Source organism: Grammomys surdaster, unplaced genomic scaffold (assembly GCF_004785775.1).
Source record: "Grammomys surdaster isolate TR1022 unplaced genomic scaffold, NIH_TR_1.0 351, whole genome shotgun sequence".
Lineage (NCBI taxonomy): Eukaryota > Metazoa > Chordata > Mammalia > Rodentia > Muridae > Grammomys > Grammomys surdaster.
The window spans coordinates 2,700,651-2,727,230 of NW_021604770.1; the positions used below are offsets into that span (position 1 = coordinate 2,700,651).

At 38.3% G+C, this 26,580-nt stretch overlaps 1 protein-coding gene and 1 long non-coding RNA gene across 2 annotated transcripts in view; both read right to left on the reverse strand.

Moving 5' to 3' along the window:
• Window positions 1-24,963, reverse strand: part of Tdrd15 (tudor domain containing 15) — a gene marked incomplete at its 3' end in the record, with an annotated part of 62,416 nt that extends 37,453 nt beyond the window's left edge. Inside the window, 3 exon segments of the mRNA XM_028779390.1 lie at window positions 19,205-19,283; window positions 20,620-20,664; window positions 24,946-24,963. Coding sequence (XP_028635223.1) covers window positions 19,205-19,283; window positions 20,620-20,664; window positions 24,946-24,963 — 142 coding nt within the window.
• Window positions 10,046-18,139, reverse strand: LOC114631105. Its single transcript, XR_003712906.1, has 4 exons — window positions 18,097-18,139; window positions 16,305-16,553; window positions 12,549-12,641; window positions 10,046-10,285 (listed from the first exon to the last, which is right to left on the reverse strand). It is a non-coding gene; the product is annotated as an uncharacterized LOC114631105 (long non-coding RNA).
• Window positions 24,964-26,580: the final 1,617 nt, after the last annotated feature.

The following is a 26,580-nucleotide window of genomic DNA, read 5'->3' on the forward strand; positions in this document are numbered from 1 at the left end:
CTGACTAGGGTAACCAACAGCCTCTAGAGCCTGCCCTGACTAGGGTAACCAACAGCCTCTAGAGCTGCCCTTACCCTATAGAAGTAGAGATTGGTCTTGGCAGGATGGTTTCTATAAGTGAGGGAAATGCAATCAGGCATGGATTGGATAAGAAAGCATACCATGGAAGGGCTGGCCTGAATTCTGTTGGTCTTGGCTCCCTCTATTGATGTTAACAACACCTAGTTTAGGTTGATCTTAAGGTGTCCTGTAAGTTTTATAGAATCTTATGGGTCATCTGAAATCATGTTTACTTTAAAAATGTTAATTCCTTGCATCCAGGGATTAATGCAGCCTATTTATTTATTTATTTATTTATTTATTTATTTACCTCGATTTCTATTGTACTGGCCAAGTCTGGCCAATTTTCAAATAAGATATTTCAATTTAAAAAAAAAAAACAGTCACCACTACTAGTTGTAATTGAACGGAATCCTCACTAAATGCTCTCAGTATCTGAACTTCATGCCTTGTGGTTCTCAGGAGGAAATGAATGTCTCACATCAGTGTGATGTCAACTCTCTGTTTCTGTGAAAATACTAGAGAAATCAAAGTTTAAAGAGAAAAGTTTATTTTGGCTCATAGTTGTACATAGTCTTAGTCCATAGAACCTCATTGGATTAAGCCCCATGATGACACTCCATCATGGCAAGGGCACATGGCAGAGGGAAACCATTTAATGTATGATTAAGTACCAATTAGAGCAGAGCCAGGGGCAGAGAGGAGATGAGGTCTGAAAATCTCCTTTTGGTGGAGGCATGACCCTGTGATTTAAACTTAGATCTCACTTTAAGATCCTGAAGATGAACTTGGGAGGTTCACAGGATCTCTTTATCTCTGTTCCTAATGTGGCCACATTGAATAAAATTCTCATTTCTGTGTTTACCATTAATGTTCCCCTTAATTGGCTTATTGAAGATGGACTGTTTTGGGCACAGGTTGTGACCCCCAAGTCTGATAATAGAATTACTGAGCATCCTAACTACAGTAGACTATGACAGTGTGATCATGACTCCATGACAAATTTTGGAAGAGCCAGGACATTTGCCACTACAATACTTCAAGTTGCCTTGTTAAGTGACTCAGTAGGCATAATCCTTCATGTATTACTTACTGTTTAGGAAGTTACAGCCTCCAATGAGAGACTTCAAGGACACAGAGAATGAAAGAACACAAGGGCAAGGGGTAGTATTCTTGCTATCTTTTTTCAATAATTTGCTTCATAGTTTTTTGTGGTGTTTCAAATACATATTGCTTACTAGTGTCTATAGCACATCATCTTCTCATCAAATGATTTCTAGGAGAGTCTTCATTCATTTTAATATTTACCTGAAATAGTCTTTAATGTGGTTAGAATGCATACTAGTATTCAAAACAATTTATTGTTTAATCTTTTCACTGTAAAAATGGACAGTTCTGATTTCTCCTTTACCACAGCAAGAAAACTAGGTGTGGATTTAAACACCAAAATAATCATAATCGGTCTTCAGAACATAAATCACATGCAGACATGAACATTCCCTGCAGATCAATGTAAACCGACAACTGATACATAAATCTAGATAAATATGTAGATACGTAAACTCCCCACTAGATTACTTTCTTCTAGGCTTAAGCCTGCTGTCTGGCACCCACACTTTACTTCATCATCGAAAACCCATAAATGTCACATACTGGTGTTGTCTTAATATCAGACCAAAAATCATAACTTCTTCATATTCTCACAGGGAGAAAAGGAAAAACAATTCAATAAGGCTACCAAAAAAAAAAATGATATGTGGTGGCACACAACTTTAACCCCAGCACTCAGAGACAGAGATAGACAAATCTCTGTGAGTTTGAGGCTAGCTACCCTGTTTTACTTAGTTAGCTATGGGTGAACCAGGACTACAAAGTAAAATTTGTTTTTAAAAAAACTGTCCAAAGAAAGGCTCAAGACCCTTTGTCAACCAGATCATTTTGGACATCTTTTCTGAGATGTTAGTAGACACTGAAAGTAAGAAATTTAACTGAATGTAAGGTCTGTATACTCTTCAGATCATGGATGAAAAGATTAAGAAAACAAGATTTATCCATTTCCACAAAGAATAAATTTTTCACTGATGTAAGTTCATTTGAAAGATGCTGTATAGAATGAGAGAATTTGAACATTCTTTATGAAATCATCCAGTTTGTCCTTTGCTTTTAAATGACCAACAAAGATTTTCTGAATGGCTTCTCATGCCTTCAGACTATGTTAAAGTAGGATTCAAGACACGGAATCCTTCAGATCTTGAACTATTTCAAAACATCTTTTGATAACACTTCCCAATACCTTACTAATACCAACCACTCAGTTTATACTTAGCTTAAATCCTTCCTGATATTTATACAGCCATTTATTTTCTTTGGTACCCTGAGAGACAAACGTGCCTCCTTTTATGAAATATTTTCTCAGTATGTAAGCCACCCTCTTCTGAAACTCAAAATCAATAATATATATAGGAGATGCTCTCAAAGAATACAGATTCTTTAATTTTCCCAATAAGGAGAACAACCTGAAATGGCACTGCTTACTGTTTACACACATTCACTCTGTTACTTTGAGCAAGTGATATAATATTTTCAAACTTTAATTTCTTTTGTAATATAGATAACATTTTTTTAAAAACATAGTGAAGTATCGACACACTACAGAGAAATTTGAATGTTTATCTGTGGCTTATGGGAATGCAAAATGTGCAAGAGTTGTAGAAAGCAATGCATCATTTCCTTAAAAGGCATTAAACACAGCAGCAGTATCCCAGTTATCAATTCCACATCCAGATATGTGTTCAAAAGAATTGAGGACAGGGATTCAGAAAGATACCTGCACACTGTTGTAGAGCAGTTTCCACCAAGAATAAAACCTGTCATCTTCAAGGATAGCTTAAGACACAGGATATTCACAGCGATATTAAACATCAGGATGTTCTAAGGGGAGTTGAAAATTTCCATCCTGTAGGGTAGTTCCTTAAGCTCAGAAAGGAAACAACTCAAAACAGCTTCAGGAAGTCCCAGAAACTAACCAGATTCACTAGGCTCCTTCCCATTCCAGGCATATATGAGCAGTAAAGTCTGCTGAGGGTCACTGTCATGCATACTGAGCTATCTGGAAGAAGCAGATACAAGTGGAGCTGCCTATGAGAAGCTCAGACCAACTGAGCTATCTGGAAAGGATGTTCTTCAACTTTTGTGATTTGTTACTCATTCTAGGTGGGCTTTTAGTGGTGCAGCTATCTTCTGAGTCACGGTTGCTCCTATAAGTAATTACTTACCCATATCCTTCTATATAACCCCAATAAAATTCATTAGTTGAACTTTGGTAGTATTCATATTTGGGATCTTGGAGGCCTATCTTCATAAATAAACATTTGTTCACATCTTCTCAAGAATAGTATCAGACAACATTGTTCATAATAGCGGATAGATAAAAACAACACAAAAGTTCATTGAAGAACTAATTAGCAAGTGTGTGTGTGTGTGTGTGTGTGTGTGTGTGTGTGTGTGTGTGTTAGGGTTTTATTGCTATGAACAAACACCATGACCATGGCAACTCTTATAAAGAAAAATGTTTAATTGGAACTCACTTACAGTTTAGATATTTAATCCATTATCGTCTAGCTGAAGTAGCAGAGAAGTAGCTGAGAGTTCTAAATCTAGATCCTCAGGCAATGGGAAAAGATTACTACACTGGGTGTGGCTTGAGCAGCTGAGATTTTGAAGCCCATAGGATCCCCCATAATTATTTCCTCCAACAAAGCCACACCTCCTAATACTGCCATTCTCTGTGAGCCTATGGGGTCCTTTTTCATTCAATCCACTACTCAAAGTGATATATACTGCATAATGGCTAAATCTGAAGAACGCAATGCTAAGTAAAATAAGTCACACATGAAAGATCAATGATCACATAAGTTCCCCTACATGAGGTTCCAGGAGAAGTTAGACTCAGACACAGATGGCTTAGCAGTACTCAGGGACTAGCTATGTTTATTAAATACAGACTTTTTCATTTAGAATGAATCAGTTCTGGAGATGGATGGTGGAAATGGTAATTAAGCAAAACAAAAGTACTAAATACAACTAGAATAGATTAACATGGTCAATATTATATAATGATTATTTTATCACAATCTATATATTTTATTATTGTGAGTTCCATAAGATCATTATGATAAACTATTCAATGCACTTAGAGCATGCTTCCTTCCACAGCTAATCGTCCTCCTTCCCTAAACCTGAAGTTACTAAAACACCTAATCCTCCATACTGGCTTCAAATTTAGATCATGTTTTCAAAATAATTATGGTATCATTAAATATGAAGCATAAAACCCACTACTGAGATAAATATGATATTTTGATTTCTGAAACTGATAGAGTCAAAATCTCCAGGAACTCCAGGCCTTTCCATGTCAGAAAAATGATATAGCTATGAAATTCATGTGGCTATATCCTTCTTTGACCATGACCATGAACATGACACTGTCCCTAACACTAACACTAACCCTAACCAAACCTTAACCTACCCCTAACCAGAACCCTAACCCTAACCCTAACCCTAACCCCAACCCCAACCCCAACCCCAACCCCAACCCTAACCCTAACCCTAACCCAACCATAACCCTAAAGGAGTTCTGGGTGCACATCTCACAGCTCAGGGAAGCCACCGACTCAGGGACCAGCTCCACCCTGTCCTAGAGGCACTAGGACTATAATAACACTGTAACACACACTGAAGTTCAAGCATCCATGATACCCTGACTGGGTGTCATCTCAGTAAATACTCAGGAATGTGAAAAAACAAAGACTGAGACCGCTAAACAGATCACACGGGTGCAAAAGGATAATCATGAACACTTTCATTTGTTTAGAGAGACTGGATAAATACCTAAAACATAGATAAAAGTATTGAGATTCTGCTCTAGAAAGTGAGAAAAAGGTAAATTAAAGTAAGTCTTTTACATGGAAACTATCTAATAACAACCCTCCAAAGTCATCTTGATACAATGGATTCCATTTAAAAAGAATTTAGAATCCTCTGAAGTCTTGTTACGGTGAAACTCCATTACAAACTTTCAATTCACTTCTTAGAAAAGCAAATTTATTCAAAATAGTGAAAATTGCAAGCAACTAGAGTCCTCTGTTATCTCTCTGTACCCAGAGGACACATACAGTGTGTGTGTGCATGTGTTTGTGTGTGTGTATGTGTCTGTGCCTGTGTTTGTGTCTCTGTGTCTCTGTGTGTATGTATGTGTGAGGAGAGGGCCCATGTCAGCGGGCTCACAACTGCCTCCAATTCCACCTCCAGGAGATCTTCTACAGGCAGCTGCACTCACTTATGTGTATTCACACAGACACACACACACACGATTAAAAGCAATAAAAATAAACTTCTAAGAAACAACATGTGTGGCAACTTCAGAAGCTACAATTACTTTTAATCATTATTTGGAAGAAGAAATTAAGGCTAAGACCTTAAAATAGGACAGGCTTAGAGGGACTTTGCAATGGTCTGAGGGGTCAGTAATCAAGGATGGTGGATGTGGAATCCTGGTAAGAAAGTAAGTTCTTGCAGATTTTCTGGAGAGGAAGGTGATGTGGTGGTATCTATCAATCACTTACTAGCTCTGTGATGCTGAATTTATGTCCTCATTAGAGACCTGGGAACATTTGATGTCTCCTAGCGCTGCCCCAATAACTAAGCAAGGAAGGATGCCTGACACATAGCTAGTACTTAGCAAATATTACATTCTGTTTCAGCTCAAGATGCCATTTCAGAATACTGTAAACTAGATTGCTTTAAAATAAGAAGGCTAGTTTCTCGGATATAGAGAATAGAAGTCTAAAACCAAGGTGTCAGCATGGATGTGTTCACTCTGCAGTCTCACTTGTTGGCTTGTAGGCAGCTTCGGTCTTAGTCTGAGCTCATGCTACCTCTGTGTGTTTGTGGGGAGAGTGCAATCCTCACCTTCAGAATTTTATCTAATCCTAATCCACCTCCCAACGGCCTGTCTACAAGCACCACTTCCATAAGCCTTAGAGTTTCAATGTACAAATGAGAGTCAAAGATCATGATACTCAGTCCATAACCCCTCTGTATTCAAAAATCACAAACCTACCTGCCCAGTGTTAGCTTCCACCAAACAGATGGTAAGGTATCTGTTCCAGAATCTCACATGTAAGCTGGAATTTCAGGTTTTAGTCAAAGAACACATTCCAGGAGTTTCTCTTTAGGCTCTGGGGCAGGGGTAGGATCAGTCTATCAAGCACAGAGTCAGGTTTACTGTTCCCATCAGGGATCTGGAGGGAAGTCATTTTCTCCCTGGTACATTTCAGAGATGATAAAGAGTTCAGAAAGTGACTGGGGCTACTGGGGAACGACGTGGAATCGGCTTTGGATATAGAATAGCTCACACAAAGCTTAATTAAAACTTTCCTTAGGCTTTCTTGGCCAACTCACCAGAAGGTAGGAACACACCAAGGACCTTTCATACAGCTGCCTTCATTCAGGGCCGATTGCAGTTGCCTCGGTAATAATGGAAATTCGCTGTAAGGAGACTCCAGAGAATTCTCTATTCTTTCTAAATAGAATCCTTTGTATAAAGATGACTGCAGAGAATTTTTATTAGAGAGTTTCCGTGTTAAAGACTTACTTTAATTCCCAGGTTCCAAATAGTTTTCCAAATAATTATTTCAAACGTTACCGCTCTCTGCAAACCTGTTCCCTCAGTCATTCACTCCGTACATCTCAGAGAAATCAGAGTCATCAAGGACTCCCTGAAGCAGATGTTGGCTTTCTGTCGGCAGCTTTAAACTATTCTAGCTCGCATGTGCTCTTTCCTATGTACCCTCCTGATCCCTGGTGAAGACAAACTGTAAGGTTTCTCACTAGAGTGCCAGCTCTGGCCTTCTCTCCTACCTGTAATTACCCACATATCATGCCCATAACAACACACACACACACACACACACACACACACACTTTCTTGATTATAGGACTCCTATACACTTACAATCTTAATAACACTGGCAGAGCATGCTTTTTTTTTATAATAATGGATCAATCTTGTGCACATCTTAAATCCAATGTCTGAGTCATCATAGAGAAGCTTTAATTGATCACCTTAAATGAAGCATCATAAAATTATAAAAAACATTTTAATCAATAAGCAAAATGAATTAAAAGGTCTACAAGATTGCTGTATGTAATATCAGTAAAGGTGAATGTTATTCCTATAGAGTGTAATAAAGAGTCAAAAATGAAACTAATAAGACCATTCATTCACAAGCAAAATATTTAGAAATACATTTAACAAAAGAAGTGAAACACATGGAAAGAAATGAATGAAGGAGGAGTCCGGGTGCTAATACTGTGGAAATAGACAGATTTTTTTTTTTGCTTCAGTGACAGATTTAATCAAAACAACTTTAAAATCTCTTCTGGTTTCTTTGCCAATATTGACATGCTATCTTAAGGAATCAAAATAGCCTATCTTAGAAAGCAGTGACAGATGTGGAGGAGTCGTTTTACTTCAAAACTGACCGCATTCCACTGTAATCAAGACAGTATGCTGCAGACATAGAGGAGGCACAGATCAATAGACTAGGATTGAGAACCTGGTATAATCCCTCACATTTATGGATCAGTGTTTTTGTAAGAGTGCCAAAAAAGGGAAATAAATTATCAAATGGTGCTGGTACAACTGCAAACCCAAATACAGACAAAACAGTTGAAATGAAGAGTCTAGCTCAATTTACAAAATATATTGCAAATCAACATTCATAATCTTACAATGATACAAAAAACTCAACAATGTTGAAATCAATGATTATTTAAGGACACTTCCTGGAGCTGAGGTTGTAAGGTAAACAGTCAGTTTCAAACCTAAATCCAAACAGCCGCTGAGCTTGAGTTACTTGGAGTAGATATCAGCAGAGTCATAAATTAATAGGAACATTTGATGAGAATGTTTCGCACATTGCTGAAGTTGAGTGTGGTGTAGCTTGAAAGTGGAAAACCCCTGGGACCTCAGATACATGTGGGAACTGTGCATATTCATCATCTATACCTCCAGAAACTTTATATATTTTCATATTAAGACCCAAGAAAACTCTCACGACTGTAGGTGGCAAGGTAAAGTTTCCATTTCAAAATGTCTTGAGCATGTTCTATATGTAAGATCTACTCCCCTAGATAGGTCTCAGCTCAATCATCACTCTTCCTCCAGTCTTCCCAATTCATCTACCACAAAATCTGTTTAGACTAATAACCGATGATAGGTGCATACAAAATTGAACTTTCTATAAACCTACAATGAAAACGTGGAGTTTGAATTTTAAAGAATTGCCTTTGTTTGCTTCCTACTTCTATGATAAACATGTGACCCAAAGCACCCCAGGAGGAAAGGGGTTATTTAGACTACGCTTCTACATCATAGCCAGTCATTGTGGGAAGTCAGGGAAAGAACTCAAGCAGAAACCTGGAGACAGGAACTGAAGTAGAGATGATGGAGGAATACTGTTTACTGGCTCCTTTCCCTTGGCTTGCTCGGCTACCTTTCTTACAAACCCTAGGACCATTTGCCCAGAGATGTCACTGCCCACAGTTAGGTGAACCCTTAAACATAAACTGTCATTCAAAAAAATGTCCTAAAGACAGGTCCTTGAATCAGTCTTATAGAGGAGATTCTTTTGTATTTATTTATTTATTGATTGATTGATTGATTCATTCATTCATTCATTCACTTTACATCCTGATAGCAGCCTCTCTTCTCCCTGCTGCCCACAGATATCTCCAGCCTTGATTTTCCCCTCCCCTATGTCTCTCAGAAGGGGGAGGTGCCCTTTGAGTACCAACCCACCCTGGCACTTTAAGTCACTTTAGGACTAGATACAACCTCTTCCACTGAGGCCAGACAAGCCAGCCTAGTTAGGAGAAGAGAATCCCCAGGGAGGCAACAGAATCAGGGTAAACCTCTGCTCCAGTTGTTGGAGGATCCATAGGAAGATCAAGCTGTACATCTGCTGCATATGTGTGGAGGTTTGGGACAGGGTTTAGTCCAGCTCTTTCATGCTTTTTGGTTAGTGTTCAGTCTCTGAGAGCCCCCAAAGGTCCAGATTAGTTGACTCTGTTGATCTTCCTATAAAGCCCCTGTCCTCTTCAGGTCTCTCAGTCCTTCCCCCACAAGACTCCCAAGCTCCATCTAATGTTTGGCTGTGTGTCTCTGCATCTCTTTTGGTCAATTTCTGGGTGGAGCCTCTCAGAGGAAATTTATAGATGGCTCCTATCTGCAAGCAAAACAGAGTATAATCAATAGTGTTATGGATTGGTTCTTGTCTATTGGATGGGTCTCAAGTTGGGCTAGTCATTGGTTGGCCATTCCTTCAGCCTCTGTTACATGTTTGTCCCTCTACTTCTTGTAGGTAGGACAAATTTTGGGTCAAAGGTTTTGTGGATAGGTTGATGTCCCTCCCTCTACTGGAAGTCCTACCTGTCTATAGGAGGTGGCCACTTCAGTCTCCATATCCCCAGCTAGAGTTATCCTCATAGACTACCTGGAGCCAGCCCATTCCAGGTCTCTGGCATGTCCGAGAGATACTACCACCACTACCACCACCAACACTCCTTAAACCAAATTCCATTCACTCTCCCAGCCCTCTCTGCCCAGCTCTCCCTACACCTGATCCTCTCCCCATCCTTCTCCCATCCAGTTCCCTCCCTCCATCCACCTCCAATGACTATCTTATTTCCCCTTCTGAGTGAGATCCAATCATCCTCCCTTGAGCCCTCTTTGGGTCTGTGGATTATAGAATGGGTATCCTGTACTTCATGGATAATATTCACTTATAAGTGAGTACATACTATGCTTGTCCTTTGGGGCCTGGGTTACTTCACTCAGGATAATATTTTCTAGTTCCATCCATTTGCCTGCAAATTTCATGATGTTTTTGTTTTTAGTATCTGCATAGTATTCCATTGAGTAGATGTACCATATTTTCTTCATCCATTCTGCATTTAGGAATATCTGGGTTGTTTCCAGTTTCCATTACAAATAAAGCTGCTATGAACATAGTAGAGCAAGTGTCTTCGTGGGATGGTGCAGCATCTTTTGAATATATGCCCAAGAGTAGTGCAGCTGTTCTTTAGGTAGAAATATTCCTAATTTTCTGAGAAACTGCCAAATTGATTTCCAGAGTAGTTTTACAAATCTGAGAAGTATTTCCTAAGAAATAGCACATGGAAGCACATGATGTAAGGCATTACATGACAGGGAGGGTTGGAGTTCCTACAGTGAGACCAAGAGGTCATGGGCTATATCAGACTGAGGGCTAATATGCAAAATACATAACAAACTCAAGAAGGCAGACACCAACAAACCAAATAATCCAATTGAAAAATGAGGTACAGAGCTAAATAGAGTATTCTCCACAGAATAATCTCTAATGCCCGAGAAGCACTTAAAGAAATGTTGGTCTTAAGTCATTAAAGGGATTCTTTAGTTGCAGTTTCTTCATCTCAGATATTTCTAGTTTTCTGTCAAATTGATCAAATCTATGACAACTAACCCTTTATCAACTTTGACACACAAACACATATCTTTAAGCCATATATTTTTCATTTCTTGTCCACCAAGAGCTTAATATTGCAAGTAATATTAATTAGTTAATATTAATTAATATTGCAATTAAGGTTAATATTGCAATTAAAACCACAGTCTCACAGTCTTTTTTTTTTTTTGGATTGTTGAATGCCATGAATTTTTTCTTTTTTAATTAATAATCCTATTTATTTACATCCCAAATGTTGCCCTCCTCTCTTGTTGCCCCCTCCCAGAGTTCTCTATCACAGTCTTTTAAAAATTCTAATAATTTAGAAGTCCAGGTTCTCTTTAAATTTTAAATTCTAGGGTTGGAGAGATGGCTGAGTGATTTAGGGCATTGGCTGCTTTTCCAGAGGACCTGGGTTTGACTCCTGATACCCATATAACTCTCTGTAACTCCAGTATCATGGCATCCATCACACTATTTTGGTTTCCATGGGCACCAGACATGCACATGGTACAAGACATATATGCAGGCAAGATACTCACATACATAAAATAATTTTTGGACTCCAAAGTCTCTTAACTATGGGTTTTAATAAATTAAAAAAGCAACTTATATACTTTCTTGTTTCAAAAGTGAATCACCAGGGCATAGTTACAAATAAGACCATAGCAAGACCACACTCCAACAGTATAATAGCTCAGTTTCCAATATCTAGAACTAACTCATTATCTTCTGGATTCTAAAGAGCTTGGGTAGCCGCACCCCCTCAGCTCTGTCATCTACAGCCTACACTGCTTGTCTCATAAGCACAGGACAGCTTCACTTTATATCTGCTACTCTCCTTGGTAGTCATACCACAGTCCTGGCATCTCTAAGATCTTAAGTACAACTGAGGCTGAACCTTCACCCAAGCCCTATTGGCCTCACTGTAGAAATTCCAACCCCTGTCACCATGTGCTTCTGTGTACTAACTCTTAGGAAATATTTCACAGAAGATTTTGCCTTGATGATACTGATCTCTAATTAATCACAGATGATTATTCAATCTCCACTGGCCAGCATCCTTTTTCCCAGCAAAGGTTTGACTTCAATAGATCCTTAATCCAAAATATCACATAGCCCTGACAGAGTCTTCACTTCCCTCTGAAATGTCACAAGCCAGGCCTCCATCATATGCATTTGTCTCAGCATTATCTTCTGAGCTCCCATTGAGCAACCCATAATGCTCTGTGCACTCAGTATTTGTGGTGGTTTGAATATGGTTGGCCCATGGGAAGTGGCACTATTAGGAGGTGTGGTCTTGTTGTAGTGGGTACGGCCTTGTTGGAGCAAGTATGTCACTATGGGAACGGACTTTGAGATCCTGTGCTGAAGCTCTGCCCAGTGTGGAAGAGACCCTCCTGGATGCCTGTGGAAGAGAGTCTCCTGCATGTCTTTGGGTCAAGAGGTAGAACTCTCAGCTCCTTCTCCAACATCATGTTTGCCAAGACACTGTCATGTTTCCTGCCATGATGATAATGGATTGAATCCCTGAAACTGTTAGCCAGCCCCTGTTGTAGAAATTTTTAATCCCAGTCCAGGGTTTCTACCCTGCCTTTGATCATTTAGCTCCCAGATAAGAGTCACACACAATCTTTATATTTACAATAAGCCTTAATCAGCACTAGAGCTGACCAGATATCTACCTTTTATGCTATTAAAATCTATTTACTATTGATAACCTCAAGTTATTACTTACTATGCTGCATCTGGCCTGCTCTTGACTCCAACTGGCCAGCCCTCAGGGCCATGTTTTCTTGACTCCTAACCCATGGCAACTTTCTCTTTCTCCTCACCTTCTTCTTTCCTTTGTGGTTCTCCAGCCTCCCAGGCCAGGAGACTCTAAAACCCACCTATCTCTCTTCTGCCCAGGTATTGACTGTCAGCAGCTTTACTTACCAATCAGAAATAACTTGTGAGAAAGGTCACATAGTCACTTGGGTCTGTCACTTGGGTCTTCAGGTAGACTTTCTCATCTTGGGGCAACCAGGTCTTGAGAAACCAGTATTAGCATTAGAATACAAGCAGCATCAGGTCAAATAGTGACTAAGAAACCAATTCTCTTCACCTCTTAATCTTAAAGGAACAATGTGTGTTTTCCATTTGAGAGTCTGAAATTAATTTTTTTTAGAGTTTTTGCTAGATATTGAGGCACCAAAATGTTGTGGAAATTTTTAATCTTAATCCAGGTTTCTACCCTGACTTTGATCATTTAGTTCCAAGACAAAACAGACACACAAGCCTTATATTTAAAATAAGCCTTAATCAGCGCTATATCTGGGCAGATATCTACATTCTATGCTATTAAAATCTATTTCCTATCAAAGACCTCAAGTTATTAGTTACTATGTTTCAAGCCTCAATTAAATGTTGTCCTTTATAAAAGTTGCCTTGCCTTGATCACGGTGTCTCTTCACAGCAATCAACTCTAATTAAGACACTATTATTTCCATCTCAAAAGTTCTAAACATTTCCACAATTCTCTAACAAGACATTATCAGGTCCATTGCAGCAACACCCACTCTGGTACCAATTTTTGTCCTAGCTTATTTCCCTTGCTATGATGAACACCATGACCCAAGACAACTTGGAGAAAGAAAGGGTTTATCTGGCTAACACTTCCAAATTACAGTTCATCACTGAGTCAACACAGGAACTCAAGCAGGAATCCTGAGGCAAGATCTTATGCAGAGACAATAGAGGAGTGCTGCTTACTGGCTTCCTTACTATGGCATGATCATGTATCTTTCTCATACAACACAAGGCCACACTGCCTGGGACAGCAGCACCCACAGAAGGCTGGATTTCCTGTATCAATAATCAAGACAATGTCCCACAGTCATGTGCACATGGCTAATCCTCAGTTGAGAGTCTTTTTCTCCAGGTATACCTAAGTTTGTGTCAAGTTGACAGAACCTAACTGTGACAGCCATGCTACTTAAAATTGCACTTCAATATGAAGTGTATCTAATGAACTGTTCACAAGATCTACAAAACAGAGCACACACATAAATATAAAATACAAAATTTTTCAAGATAATAAGTTAATCCTTATTAAAATTAAAGTTTTTCCTCCTTTAAAAGTACATCATTAAGATAACAATAGATCACAGTGTGGTGGTGGCACAAGCCTTCAATCCCAGAACTCGGGAGGCAGAGGCAGGTGAATCTCTAAGTTCAAGGCCAGCCCACTCTACAGAGTGAGTTCTAGGACAGCCATGGCTACACAGAGAAACCCTGTCTGAATAAAACAGAAAAACAAACAAACAAACAAGATAATAATACATCAACTCATGAGCTAGGAGAAAATATTTATAAAATATCTTGAATGGAACACAAATCAAATTTTTTTTTAAAAAAGGTATCCACATTTACAAAGAACTCTCAAGATTTAACACCAAGAAAATAACATACTTTAAAAATGAGCCAAAAGTCTAAACAGATACTCTACCAAAGGAGACAAAACTAGGCAAAGTTAGCACGTGAAAAGATGCTTATCCTCATACATAATTAAAGCATTGCAAATCCAAACAACATAAATGTATTATCGCATCTATTAGTGTGTCCAGCAGACTGGCAAGGCTGATTACTAATGACAATGCTAAGCAGCAAATCCTATTCACTGCAGGAAGAAATCCATGTTGAATGATCATGCTGCTTCAGAGTTCTGTGGAATTTGCACAGTAATAACCATACTCATAGACAATCAATTGTCTTCAAAATGTATTTCTAGTCAAAAACCCACATGCAGATATTTAAAGCACGGATATTCATCATTGACAGTAACTAAAAACAACTAAGATGCCTGGAAAGTTGTGATAGAGCTAAGGTAAACTGTAATATAACTGCACATTGGGGTATTATTCAGCAATAAAAATAAAACAGCATATATGGGCCTCAAATAAATATCAACAAATGAAAAAAATTAGTTAGTGGGATCAGGGGCTATCTCTGACTCTTTTGCCTACTTGTGGGTCCCTTTTTCTCCTACTGGATTGCCTTAATGTGATGGTATGTGCCTAGTCATATTGTAGCTTGTTATACCATGTCTGGTTGAAGTCCCTATGAGGACTGCACTTCACAGAGGTGAGGCAGAAGGGGATGGATCTGAAGGAGAGGGGAGGGATGGAAAATTGCAGTCAGGAAGTAATATATGATAAGATAAAATTTAAAAATAAAAAAATGACACATGAATGTGGAAATACATAATTTTGATTATGTGACATTCTAAAAAGGGAATAGTTATATATAGTCATTTGAAATAGTGGTGGCTGTTAGAGGTTTGGAGAAAGATGTGATACTTGGAATAGGTAAGATAAGTGCAGGAATTACATTTATGAGAATGAAACCATTGTGTAAGATGATATATGTTTGTCAATACTGACTAAACTTTGCAGCACCAAAAGAAGAATCCTTATTTAAAAATAATTTAGGAAGTAAAGGAAATCCTCAAATTGAATGAATAGTGTTCATCTAAGCATCCTTAGAAATAATTGAAATCTGTAAATTAAAATTAAAACATAACTATACATGAATACTCTACTCTGGTTGATAGTTTTTCAGTGTGAATATAATTCTGACAGTGCTGCATCCTGAGACTGAACAGTTATATTAGTGGAAGGTGACAAAAAGGGTCAGGCTTTCCAACTGGAGAGGGGATTTATAAAAAGCGAGACTAAGACAACACAATGATTTATGTTGTATGAGGTATAAGATATGGTGCAGTACATACTTAGCTTAATATACATATAGATGTTGCATATATATAATGTAGTGTGTGTGCGTGTGCGTGTGCGTGTGTGTGTGTGTGTGGTGCATATGATCTCATACACATACATATTGTCTTGCTCGATCAGAAGGATCTAAAGCAATAATGCCCAAGTATCAATGAATGTATACTATATATCCAGATCTTGGTTTCTAATCCCATGCTCCAGTACTGGGAACCCTAGGCTTCCTAATGAACAAATTGTGATTCTGGAAATGGGTAGGAGGTAAACACACACAGTAATGAAAGTAGTGCCAAAGGGCACACTGGATATAACTGGGAAAAAAAATCCCAAATGTCCAAAGGTAGAACAAATTGAGAAGGAAAGTAGCATAAGATTTTCCTAATTTCATTTCTGTTGCTGTGACAAAATGCCCTAACAAAATCAATTTATGGGAGAAAAGATTGACTTTAGTTCCTAATTCCAGGTTACAATCTATCACTGCAAGGAATTCCCAGCAGACATATCTGATAGATGCTTATATCACACCCACAAAACTTTACTTGCTTGTTTGTGAAATGCATGTATATTTCTCCATTCTCATAGTTTAGGACCCCCTGTGTAGAGAATGGTGCTACCTACAGTGGGCAGGGTCTTTTTATATTATTTGACTTAACTAAGACAATCCCCCATTGCCATACACAAAAACAACCTGATGTAGATAGTTCCTCATTTTTGGCTTTCATTCCAGGTGATTCTATGTCATGTCAAGTTAATAATTAGAACTGAGCATCACAGGATTAAACTTCAAAGAATAAGATAAACATCCATGAATAGAATGATGTAAGTAATGTTAGGATAAGTAAATAAGAGAGAAGTGACAAATATATCCCATGCAGAAATTTCCAAGTATTTATGAAGACCCTTCATCCCCAAGGAGACATACCTTGTCCATACTCACTCCACACCTTGGGAAGACGAGAAAGGATTTCCTTTTAAAGTACACATGGAAAGTGGGGAAACAAAGCATAACTTTACAGTAGAGGAATACAGAGAATATGATTTCAGCCACGTGATCAAGGTCAGCATCCAGTCAGATAGTGTGTTGTCATAGTATGCAGTGTATAGTATAATAGGATGAAAATGTCACTTCTCATCTGGCCTTCTCTGAAGACTTGTAGTTATAACTGAATCACTAGAAAAATATCAGTTAAATTCCATTAGAGGGATACATTTTGATTCAATGTAACTGGACCATTTTTCCTCAAATCTGTCAAGATCATTACAAAGAGATCTTTGAAACTCTTACAGCCATGGGAACCCTAAGGGCACAAACAACTGGATGTAAAGGTATCCTTGACAGGATCCAAGAAGAGAAGAAGGGAAATTGCGCCATACAATCAGTAGGATAATCCAAATACATGCTGGATCTTCTCGACATACTCCATTCATTCACTTGTAGCAAATGTTTTACAGGAATGGGAAAGACTGGGAGGCAGAGGAGGATGGGACTCTGGATGACCTTCAGAATATATATTGCAAATCTAAAACTGCCCTAAAAATAAATTTCTAGAAGTCACATTGGACCCCTTCCCCACAGCATGCCACAGTGCAATCATTGTATCAGAAGCAACAGTGAATCATAAACTGGCCGTGCAACACCAGCGCACTTAGAAACACACAAGATTGTTGAGACTTTGGTTTTATTTTAATAATGTTTTTAAGTTTGCACACAAAGCCATAGGGTTCATGGTGGCATTTCCATGCATGTGTTTTCCTATCCTTAGTGCTAATGCACCACTCTCCCTTAGTGCTCTCCGTACTTACTGCCCCCATCTTGATAGTTCCCTTCTCTCCTTTAGACAGTCCTTTTTCATTTTTTTCATATTCTGACTTCTGTTTCCTAGTCATTCCTTAGAGATGATGGCAGAATCACACATGAGAAGAGAAAGCAGGCATGGCTTGGACTTATAGAAACTTGAGGATGTCCATGCTTCCAATGACACCATCAAACAAGATAAAGGTAAGAGGATGAACCAAAGAGCGGGAGAAAATACAGATTTTCAAATCAGAGATGAAGGACTTATGTCCTCAATAATATGCACTAAATGATAATTTAAAAATATCTCTAGAAGGGCAATGGTGGTATATGCCTTTAATCCCAGCACTCAGGAGGCAGAGGCAGGTGAATCTCTGTGAGTTCAAGCCCGGCCTAATCTACAGATCTAGTTCTAGTACAGCCAAGGATACACAGAGAAACTCTATCACTAAAAACCAAATAGATAGATGATAGATAGATAGATAGATAGATAGATAGATAGATAGATAGATAATGAAAGACACATTTAAAATTATCTGAAAAGACCTGAGAATAAAGTATCAGTGGCTCATCAGTTCAGAGAAGATGCTCAATGTCATTTAACCACTGGAGAATATTAAACTGAAACCAAAAAAAAATCCATACCATCCACATCCATTAGGACAGGTCTAAACAAAAAGACACCTAATATGGGTGTGGAAAAGCCCAGTGCCCTCTTTCATTGCTTGTGGGAATGAAAGACGCCATAACAGGAAAGCAGTTAGAGAACCAGTCCCCTTGACATTTCTAGTCCCATTTCCGTAGCTCCCAGAGCACAGCAATGGCCCCTGGATGTCTACTGCAGTATGGCAAGCCAGCCTAGGACCACCCCTGATGAAAGAGGTATGGGAGGCAGGTAGTCTCAAACCTCTCACCTTACCTCTTAAATCAGGCCAGTACAATTCTGGAGAGCGAGAACTGGCTTGTCCTGTTTCCGCCAGAGATGAACTCACGTGAGATGGTAATTCTTGATCCAAACCTTCATCCTTCCAAGCTGTCACATGCTAAACTAGATTCAACATGCCTGCATTGCTTGATTTGGAGGGATTCATTTACTTTTAATTAACTTTTCTTCTGCATTCCAGAGGAACTTTGTGAAAAGCTGCATTCTATTTTATGCGTATATGCACATGTATGTACAAAGATGCTTCTATTGAAAAGGCAATTATTCACGGAGGAGAAAGTCAATAGTCCATTTACTTTTTTACTTATTCATGTGTAAAGGCCACATCTAATGCCATGTACTTGCTAAAGACTTTACTGATCCTTCCAGAAGATTTTTTTTTTCTCTAATGTGTTCCACACATCTTTTCTCTTACTTGGCTTCATTCACTTTATCCATTCATAAATTTTTACCTCTACCTTACACTATCTCTAGGGACTAATGAGCCATGTAGCTGACGCCTAACCTCACTAGCACTTTTTTCACTGTGCATAGAGTGTGATTGTATTGTTGCATGATTTTATCTCTGAATACGCTTTGTCTAATTGCAATTGATTTCTTTTAGAAACTTTACTTTCTGAGCATGGCCTATGTCCGTGCTGTTACTAGATGGATGAATTAATTAATTAATGAGTGAATGAATCAGCATTAGATTGTAGTGACAAGGGAGACTTTGGAAGGGGCCATTGGTTCTAGTTGTCATCCTTCTCTAAGCACATCTTGGACTTAGAAGTGCTCCCTCTTGGAAAAGTGTGGTACAGGCTATAGTGACCTAGAACTAGGAGTCCTAATTTTTTTTTTACCTCGAATCTACCACTATGTATCTTCACAGCCTTGTAGAAATTCACTCTGTTTCTCAATTGCATATCCTTATTACCAAAGTTCTTTTCAGATGAAACATGAGATTCCTAAGATCATCACACTCAGGGAACAAGCCACCAAAATAAGCTTTGCATTTAGAGAATGTAAGAGTATTTAATAGTTCCCTGAATGCCTGTTCTCTGTAGGTGCAGAAACGCATAGAAAGGTGATGTCTCTTACATACCCGGTGGCAGAGCCAACTCAGATCCACGAAGTATGGCTTCAGAAGCCAGGTCCGTAATTCTGCTGCTTGTCGAAAACACCTAAGTAGACACAGCCCCAAAAGCCAGTCTTCAAATCTACCACCATATACTTCACTGAAAGATTAAGCTGTTTTGTCAGCAGGAAATGCTAATTCAGAAGATTTTGGTATCAAACACAGCCTCCAGGAGAACAGAGAGATGTTTGCTGATAACTCCATTGGAGCCAAGAGCTTCCGTTTATTTGACTTTGCAAAGTGGGATTGGGAAACCAAAGTTCAGAGAGACTGCTGACCTTATTTCTGCAAAGAATGTTGCTATTTTCCCAAAACCTTATCAAGCACAGGTAGAAAGGTGAGTTCTATGATTGCGACACTCCTGTTTTCCTCCTATGCACAAGTTTTCCATTTGACTCGGCATTTCACAGAAGACTTCTATCTCCCCAGTCCTCCTGACAACTAAGTTTAGAAATTCACAGCACTGCTAAACCCTTTACCTCAGCTCAGAAGTATACATTACAAGAAACCTGCTGAGATAGTTACACAAACCTTGGGACACTGGGTCAGGAAGGACAAATCAACAAGGGGGTTGCCATCGCAGGAATCTGTACTTTGAGTTCAGCAAAGTCCACAGAGGAACTGCTAAGATAAAGTTGAGCCTAGAGCTAACAAAGATAGCCACCAGCCCACAGAGCTGTTGATGTTCTTCCTGCAGATCCAGTTACACATTTTCCATAATTGCTTTTCTTCCTTCCTGCCATTTTTTTCCATCTGTCTTTTCTTTCCCAAGTACCCACAAGACTATATCTTTCCCTTCTATCTCTACACTGATCATCTAGAAAAATAGACTCAGAAAAATGCACCAAAAAAATCTTGAGAGCAAAATATAAAATGACTATATATGTATGAAAATGTCACAATGAAACCCATTTACTTTGTATTCTAAATTTACAAATATTTTTAAACACTGAATGCCTAGATATTTAGAATCCATTCATGCTTTGATTTTCATTCACATATTCCTTAATTACTCATAAATTTATTATTCTGTGACTTTTCAGTACCACAACTCAGCTACCTACCTCCTCCTACACAACTGTGAATACTTAGGGCAGGTGTAATTTGGTCTTTCTCTGGGACTGATGGATTTATCTAGAAAAGCATCCTGGGAAGCTGAAATTGTATCTTATGCTTGTTCTGTATCCACTGATAGTAGAGTTTGGTAGAAACTACCAAACTACATGGTCTACAAAGTTAAAACCTTATGGAAAGTAAGCATTTTGAAATCATAGAAGAAACAGAAAATTCCCATTTAGAGTGTTTATTGGTCTTTCTGAAATGGTCAGGGATCAAATGGTATCCGGGTATAAGTTATCTCCAACATTCACTGAAGAACTTACTAAGTACTTGGAAAATTTCTCTATTGGTTCATCCATTGACAGACCCTAGAATGAGCGGGAAACAGGACTATATTATTGTGCAAAGATTAAACAGAAATCTGTCTCCAAACAGGATATCAAAAGTAGGACATGGCTTGGAACCAGTTGCATTATGTCATTCTGTTTCTTACCTATTTGTTGATTACTTTCTGGACATCCACTATGGCACTGGGTGAGTTCTTGGCCTTTCTATTATATCATCACTCAGTTGAAAAGGCTAGATAGGTGCACATTAGATGCTATATGCAGCATGGTGAAGTAAAAACAGCTTTTGGATTAAAATCTAAAGACTGGTTATAGCTGTGTTATAACCATCATTTGTTAGCATTAAGACCTAATAAAACTCAGTTCAGATCTATGGTAAATATTCATTTTAAGTATTATGTAAATTAGTAAATAGGAAGAAGTCTTCGGGGTTTTAACAAAGAATGCAGAGTAAAATGCCTCATCACAGGAGTCAGTCAGTATTTACTGAACAGGTAGCCACCTCTTTAATATGTGAGGAAATAAATCTAATGGACAATGATAAACAGTGTTTGAATGAAGTGAGGCAAGGAATAGAGCAAATCACTGGAGAAAGAATAAGTCATTAAAAGATTGAATAATCTCCCATGCTCATGCGTTGGAATAACTAAGTGTGTGATAATGACTGTACAGTCAAAAGCAGTTTACAGATTCAAATAAATCCTCATCAAAATTCCAATGGCTTTCTTCATATAATTAGAAATATAATCTTAAAACTTGTGGGAAACAAAAGACTCTGAACAGCCAAAGCTGTCTTGAATAGAAAGAGCAGTGCTGGAAATACACAGATACTTGATTTCAAATATACTGCAGAATTATAATAAGAAAAACAACATGGTACTGGCACAAAAGAGGCATGCAGATCATCAGAGTTGAATAGGGGGTCTATATGTAAGATGCACACAGATACAGTCATCTGATTTCTTACAAAGATGTATAAAATACACATTGGAGAAAAGAGAGCCTCTTCAATGAAGGGTGCTTGGAAAAATTGAATCTCCACATATTGAAGGAAGAAACCCCTGCCTCCCACTCCGTACAAAATTCAACCCCAAATGAAGGACCACAACATAGGACATGACTCTGAGACTGAGGATGTTGGGAAAACACTTCAAGATCTAGACATGTACTTCTTGAAGACAATTCCAGTTGCTTAGGAACACTTGCAATAATTAGTAAAGAAGAATTTTTGAATTCAAAAACAGACTTGTGCCTTGTCAAAGAAAAATACAATGTAACAAAAAGACAGCCAACACTGTGACAGAAAAAAATCTTTACAAGCAAAACATCTTACAGAAGATTAATACCCAGCATTTACAAGACCTAAAATAAAGCCTTAATATCAAGGAAACAAACAATTCAGTGTTTTCAATGGACTAATGAAATGGACAGACATTGCTCAAAAGATGAAGTATAATTGGTCAATGAATATTTCTAAACATGCTCAACTTCACTAGCCATCAAAGAGATGCTTTAACTGATTAATTACAACCTGGGGATCTAATCAAAAGTGATCAACGAAATGTGCTCAAACATAAAGAACAATGGACTTGATTGAAGAAAAAAGCTTGCACTTGAAGATCATCATTTTAAACAAATTGTCAATCTCAGAAAAACAATTATCTCATATTTCCTCTTAGATGTGATTCTTAGATTTCATATGGATATATGCATAGTTGACATCAAATTAGAACAAAAATGTCTATGGGGACAGAGGACTAGCAAGAGTAGGAGTTGAGGGAAAAGAGGTAAAAAGGCATGGTTGCAAAATACACTCAAAGTACATTATAGACTTGTATTAAAATGTAACCCAGCATCATGTACAATGAATATATGGCAATTTTATATATGATATATTTTTGTCTCTATTTTATACTTTAGTATGCATGTTCTGTATTATGATCAGAAAATGATTTTTTATATTAGTTAATTTCAAAATATTTTAAAACTACTGAGGTGAGTCATAAAATTATTTGGATTCAGCCTCACTGCCTTTTTATGACTTAATAGTTGGATTACTAACTTAGTCTAGCATTTTTGATTTCCATCTTTGCTCCATCCACAGCACCTTGCTCTCACGGACTTATCTCTGGTAGACAGATAACTCACATCCTCACAGAAGCAGGAGGAGGGGGGATGGGATAGGGGGTTTCTGGGTGGGTGAGTGTGGGGGGGAATGGGGAGGAGATAACATCTGATATGTAAATAAAATATCCAATAAAAAATTAATCTAAAAGAAAGAAAGAAACAACTAGAGAATACTTAGAACATTTAAGTGGCACTCCTACTGAAGGCCACTCTTAGTAACAGCATGTTAGAAACAAAAGGCAGAGCTGGGCAAGTAGATTAAGTTTCCAAGATATCCAGTTGGTATGATCCCTGAGGAAAGGTAAGGATTGATTCATAGAGAAACGAAATCGGAGGACCTAGAGTGAAGGACAGACCCTGAGCCAGTGGGGTAAGAAAAAGAGAGTCTGTGTAAGAAGTCTGCCTGAGACATAGAGATGGGTTGCTGGCCTCAAGCTTGGAAAGAAGCCATATACAAGGAGGATAGTGTCTTGTCAATTTCCTGCGTTCTGTGAAGTTTTGCTTGTCTGGCCCACCCCATCTCTGAGCACCCACATAGAATCTGGAACTTCCCTTTCCTTCATTACCTTCTTTCAACCCTGGCCACTGGCTGGTTACTGTACATCCCTTCAACCAGCACAGAGCAAGAGGCAGGGAAACAGCACGGTGCCTGGCATCCTGTTCCACCATATTGGTGTTCTTAATGGACTTGAAAGAAACCTTTGCCCACAGGACATTCTCACAGTAGGTGGATATTGCACTGATGACTTATCAGTGACACATACTACCTGCGTGACTTGGCGTGGCTGCACTGTCAATGCACGTCAGGTTAGCCTCTGAGATACTGCTGAGGATCTGAACCTAGGGCAAGAGTCATAAATCAATGCAGGAAAGTGTACTTAAAGACAGCTCTCTGAACATGGAAAGACTCACAACTTAGGGGGCTCCTTCTCTGCAAATTGTTCCCTAACACAACACACACACACACACACCTGTCTCCTCACCCTGGAGGTTCTAAAGCTGGAACACAGACAAATCTGAAGCTACTTCCTGCATTGATTCCCTATCAAGATAAAGGATGTGAACCTGTGACTCGGCACGCAGCGTCTTGATCTCATTCCAGAGACCCACTGCCGACTTCAAGAGTGTCACGTTTGACGTCTACCTTTCACTCTCGTGAAGACAAGTGGCCAAAGCAGGGTCACTTTAACAGCAGTGGCCTCATTTAGGACTTTCTCATTGTACTTAAGTTGAGGTTGTCCCTTACATAGGAAGAAATAGAGGGCCCAGACCAGCTCTCTCAGTCACCCGAGAAGCCTCCTGTCCTGAACACAGACAGTATGCCATTGTTGGAGGATATCAAAGCTCCAGAAATGGAAGATTCTAGAGCAGCAAAGGTCTGGAAAATTTTCTCAGTTGTGCAATAGAATCTGTGTGGATGAGAACAGTCCAGAACCACGTAGCCACTCATTCCCAAAGTAATTGAAAACCTACTGTACAGTCTAGCCACAGTGGAAGGAAGGTTGAGTAATGAGGTATGCACCTGCTCCTGTAGTCATTTTCAGAAAACATCTCCACTAAGGAACTGTAAGCATTCACAGGTGGACATCATGGTTTCACAACTTCTTAAAGTTCTACACAAAATCCCTGAGCATTTCTGGATTGTTTTTATAAAACTCTGATTCATATCAGATTATCAAAGTCCTAAGTAGTAAGAAAATAAGGTTGGTCGGTTTTCACGATCTTTTTTCATGGTAAGAAAAGTAGTCTCATACCTGAGATTAAAAATAAGGGTGGAAGTCTTTATACTGGCAAAAATGGTCATCTATGTGGTTGTCTGTCCCGACATCTAACATTTGAAACAAGAATCCAGATAGCAGCTTCTATCAATCACATTCTCTCGGCTTTAATGAAGATTTGTTTTCTATAAAAATAGACTCCTTTGGCCAAACCTAGCTTACAATATCCATACAGTTTCTCCAACTCTACTCCCACCATGGCAACATGTTTTTTTTTAAAAAAAAAAAAGGAACAGCATGATTTATGGTGCAAAGCAGCTTACTCTTGTCATTGGAGGAATGTAAGAATGCCTCACCACCAGTAGATTCTGTTGCTGCTATGGAAAATGCAGGAAGCAAAGACCATGTGGACCTCATCCCCACGCCCATCATAGTGTTATTGTTTGAGTTGGCTTACTGCAATGCAACGGCCCATCTTGACTAACTGTTCATGTGATCGTGGTGTGTGTGTGTGTGTGTGTCTATACACATATACAAATATGTCTGGATCCAGGAAACTCTAAACTTTATTCTAATTCTTTTGTGGTGGCGAAAGCAAGTCCTTTTCTAATTTTAGAAATGTCCCTAATGTTGAGGAACTGAAAGAAAAAAAGTTTGCATATAGGAATTGTCTCTAAATTGCTAAAGAAATGTAATTTAAGTCCAGCTGTTTTATCAAAAGATGAACTGCAGTCTAATTTCACCGGTAATAGTTTCCAAGTAAAATAAAATGTATATATAAAATAGGATTTTGTGTTAGTCACTGTTTGATAGTACTTCTAAGAAGCTAAGACATATGAATAATTGGGTGTGTTCTAGTCCTGCTTATGGTGGTATGTGCCTTGTGGAGAGTTTATATTGTCAAAACTAATTTATTCACTAACAGTTGTAATCAGACAAATAAAACCTGTCTTTGATTTATTCTCAATTATTTTAAGTTAATAAATGTTTTTTATCAGAACTAGGTCATTACTAGAGTAATAAATAGTAAAGTTTAACAGTTAACCATATCACGTGTCTTCAATTATGTAATGCTGACTGGTGACAGTTGTGTAAGATTTGTACAAAATAAATTCTGCCTGGCTGCTAAGGTAATTGATATAGTCATCTTTGTGACAAGTGAGGCTATAACATGACATTTTAAAATACCCATTTAATGCATGGCAGTGTATTTTAAATGACAATGGAAAAGATGATTAAAGTTATTTCAATGACATCTTCCAGATAGCTGTTTTGTTGTTATTACCTGTCCCATCCTTTTGCTAAGTAACTGAGCAGGTAGTCCCGGTAACAAAGAGTTTGTATTTCTAAGTCTAAACTACTATATTTTTTGAAACATCAAGGAATTTCATTATATAAAGCTTGTAGCTTATTACTGAATACATACATATACATATACATATACATATACATATACATATACGTATACATGAATGAAAGTACATTCTGTTCATTTTTCTCCCAATGTTTTTTTAAAGAACAGAGCTAGAAAGAATTTCTCATGATACAAAGAAGATTCCCTTGTATCTAACCAGTCAGCAGAAACTAGAAAAGATCACTATATATTAACTATATGAAGATTTTCCCTTAAATATTCACTAAACATTGAAGCGCACAGTATTGGAGTGGATTCCAGTAGTAACACACAACATGAAATATGTCCATACACTGAATTCCTAAGTGTGCAACACATTGATGTAAATTGTACAAACAGCAGGTCTCTCACACCCAGTCATCATACTTGACTCAAACTTTAGCCTGTTGGCTAGTGACTGCCCAGTCCCTTGAATCTTGACAGCTACCATCTCTTCTGTCTCAATTATTTTAAATAACTCGTTCTAAAAGTAATTATGCAGCATTTGTCTTTCTGTGACTGTCTTATTTCATTTAACATAATTCCCTTATGATTCATCCACATCAGTGCATAGTAAAAATTTTGCTTCTTTTAAATTCCCAACAGAATCCCATTGTTCACAAATGCCACATTCTCTTTCTCTTTTCATGTGCGTAAACATGAGTTTTGTTTCCATGTCTCGACTGTTGTGCATAATAC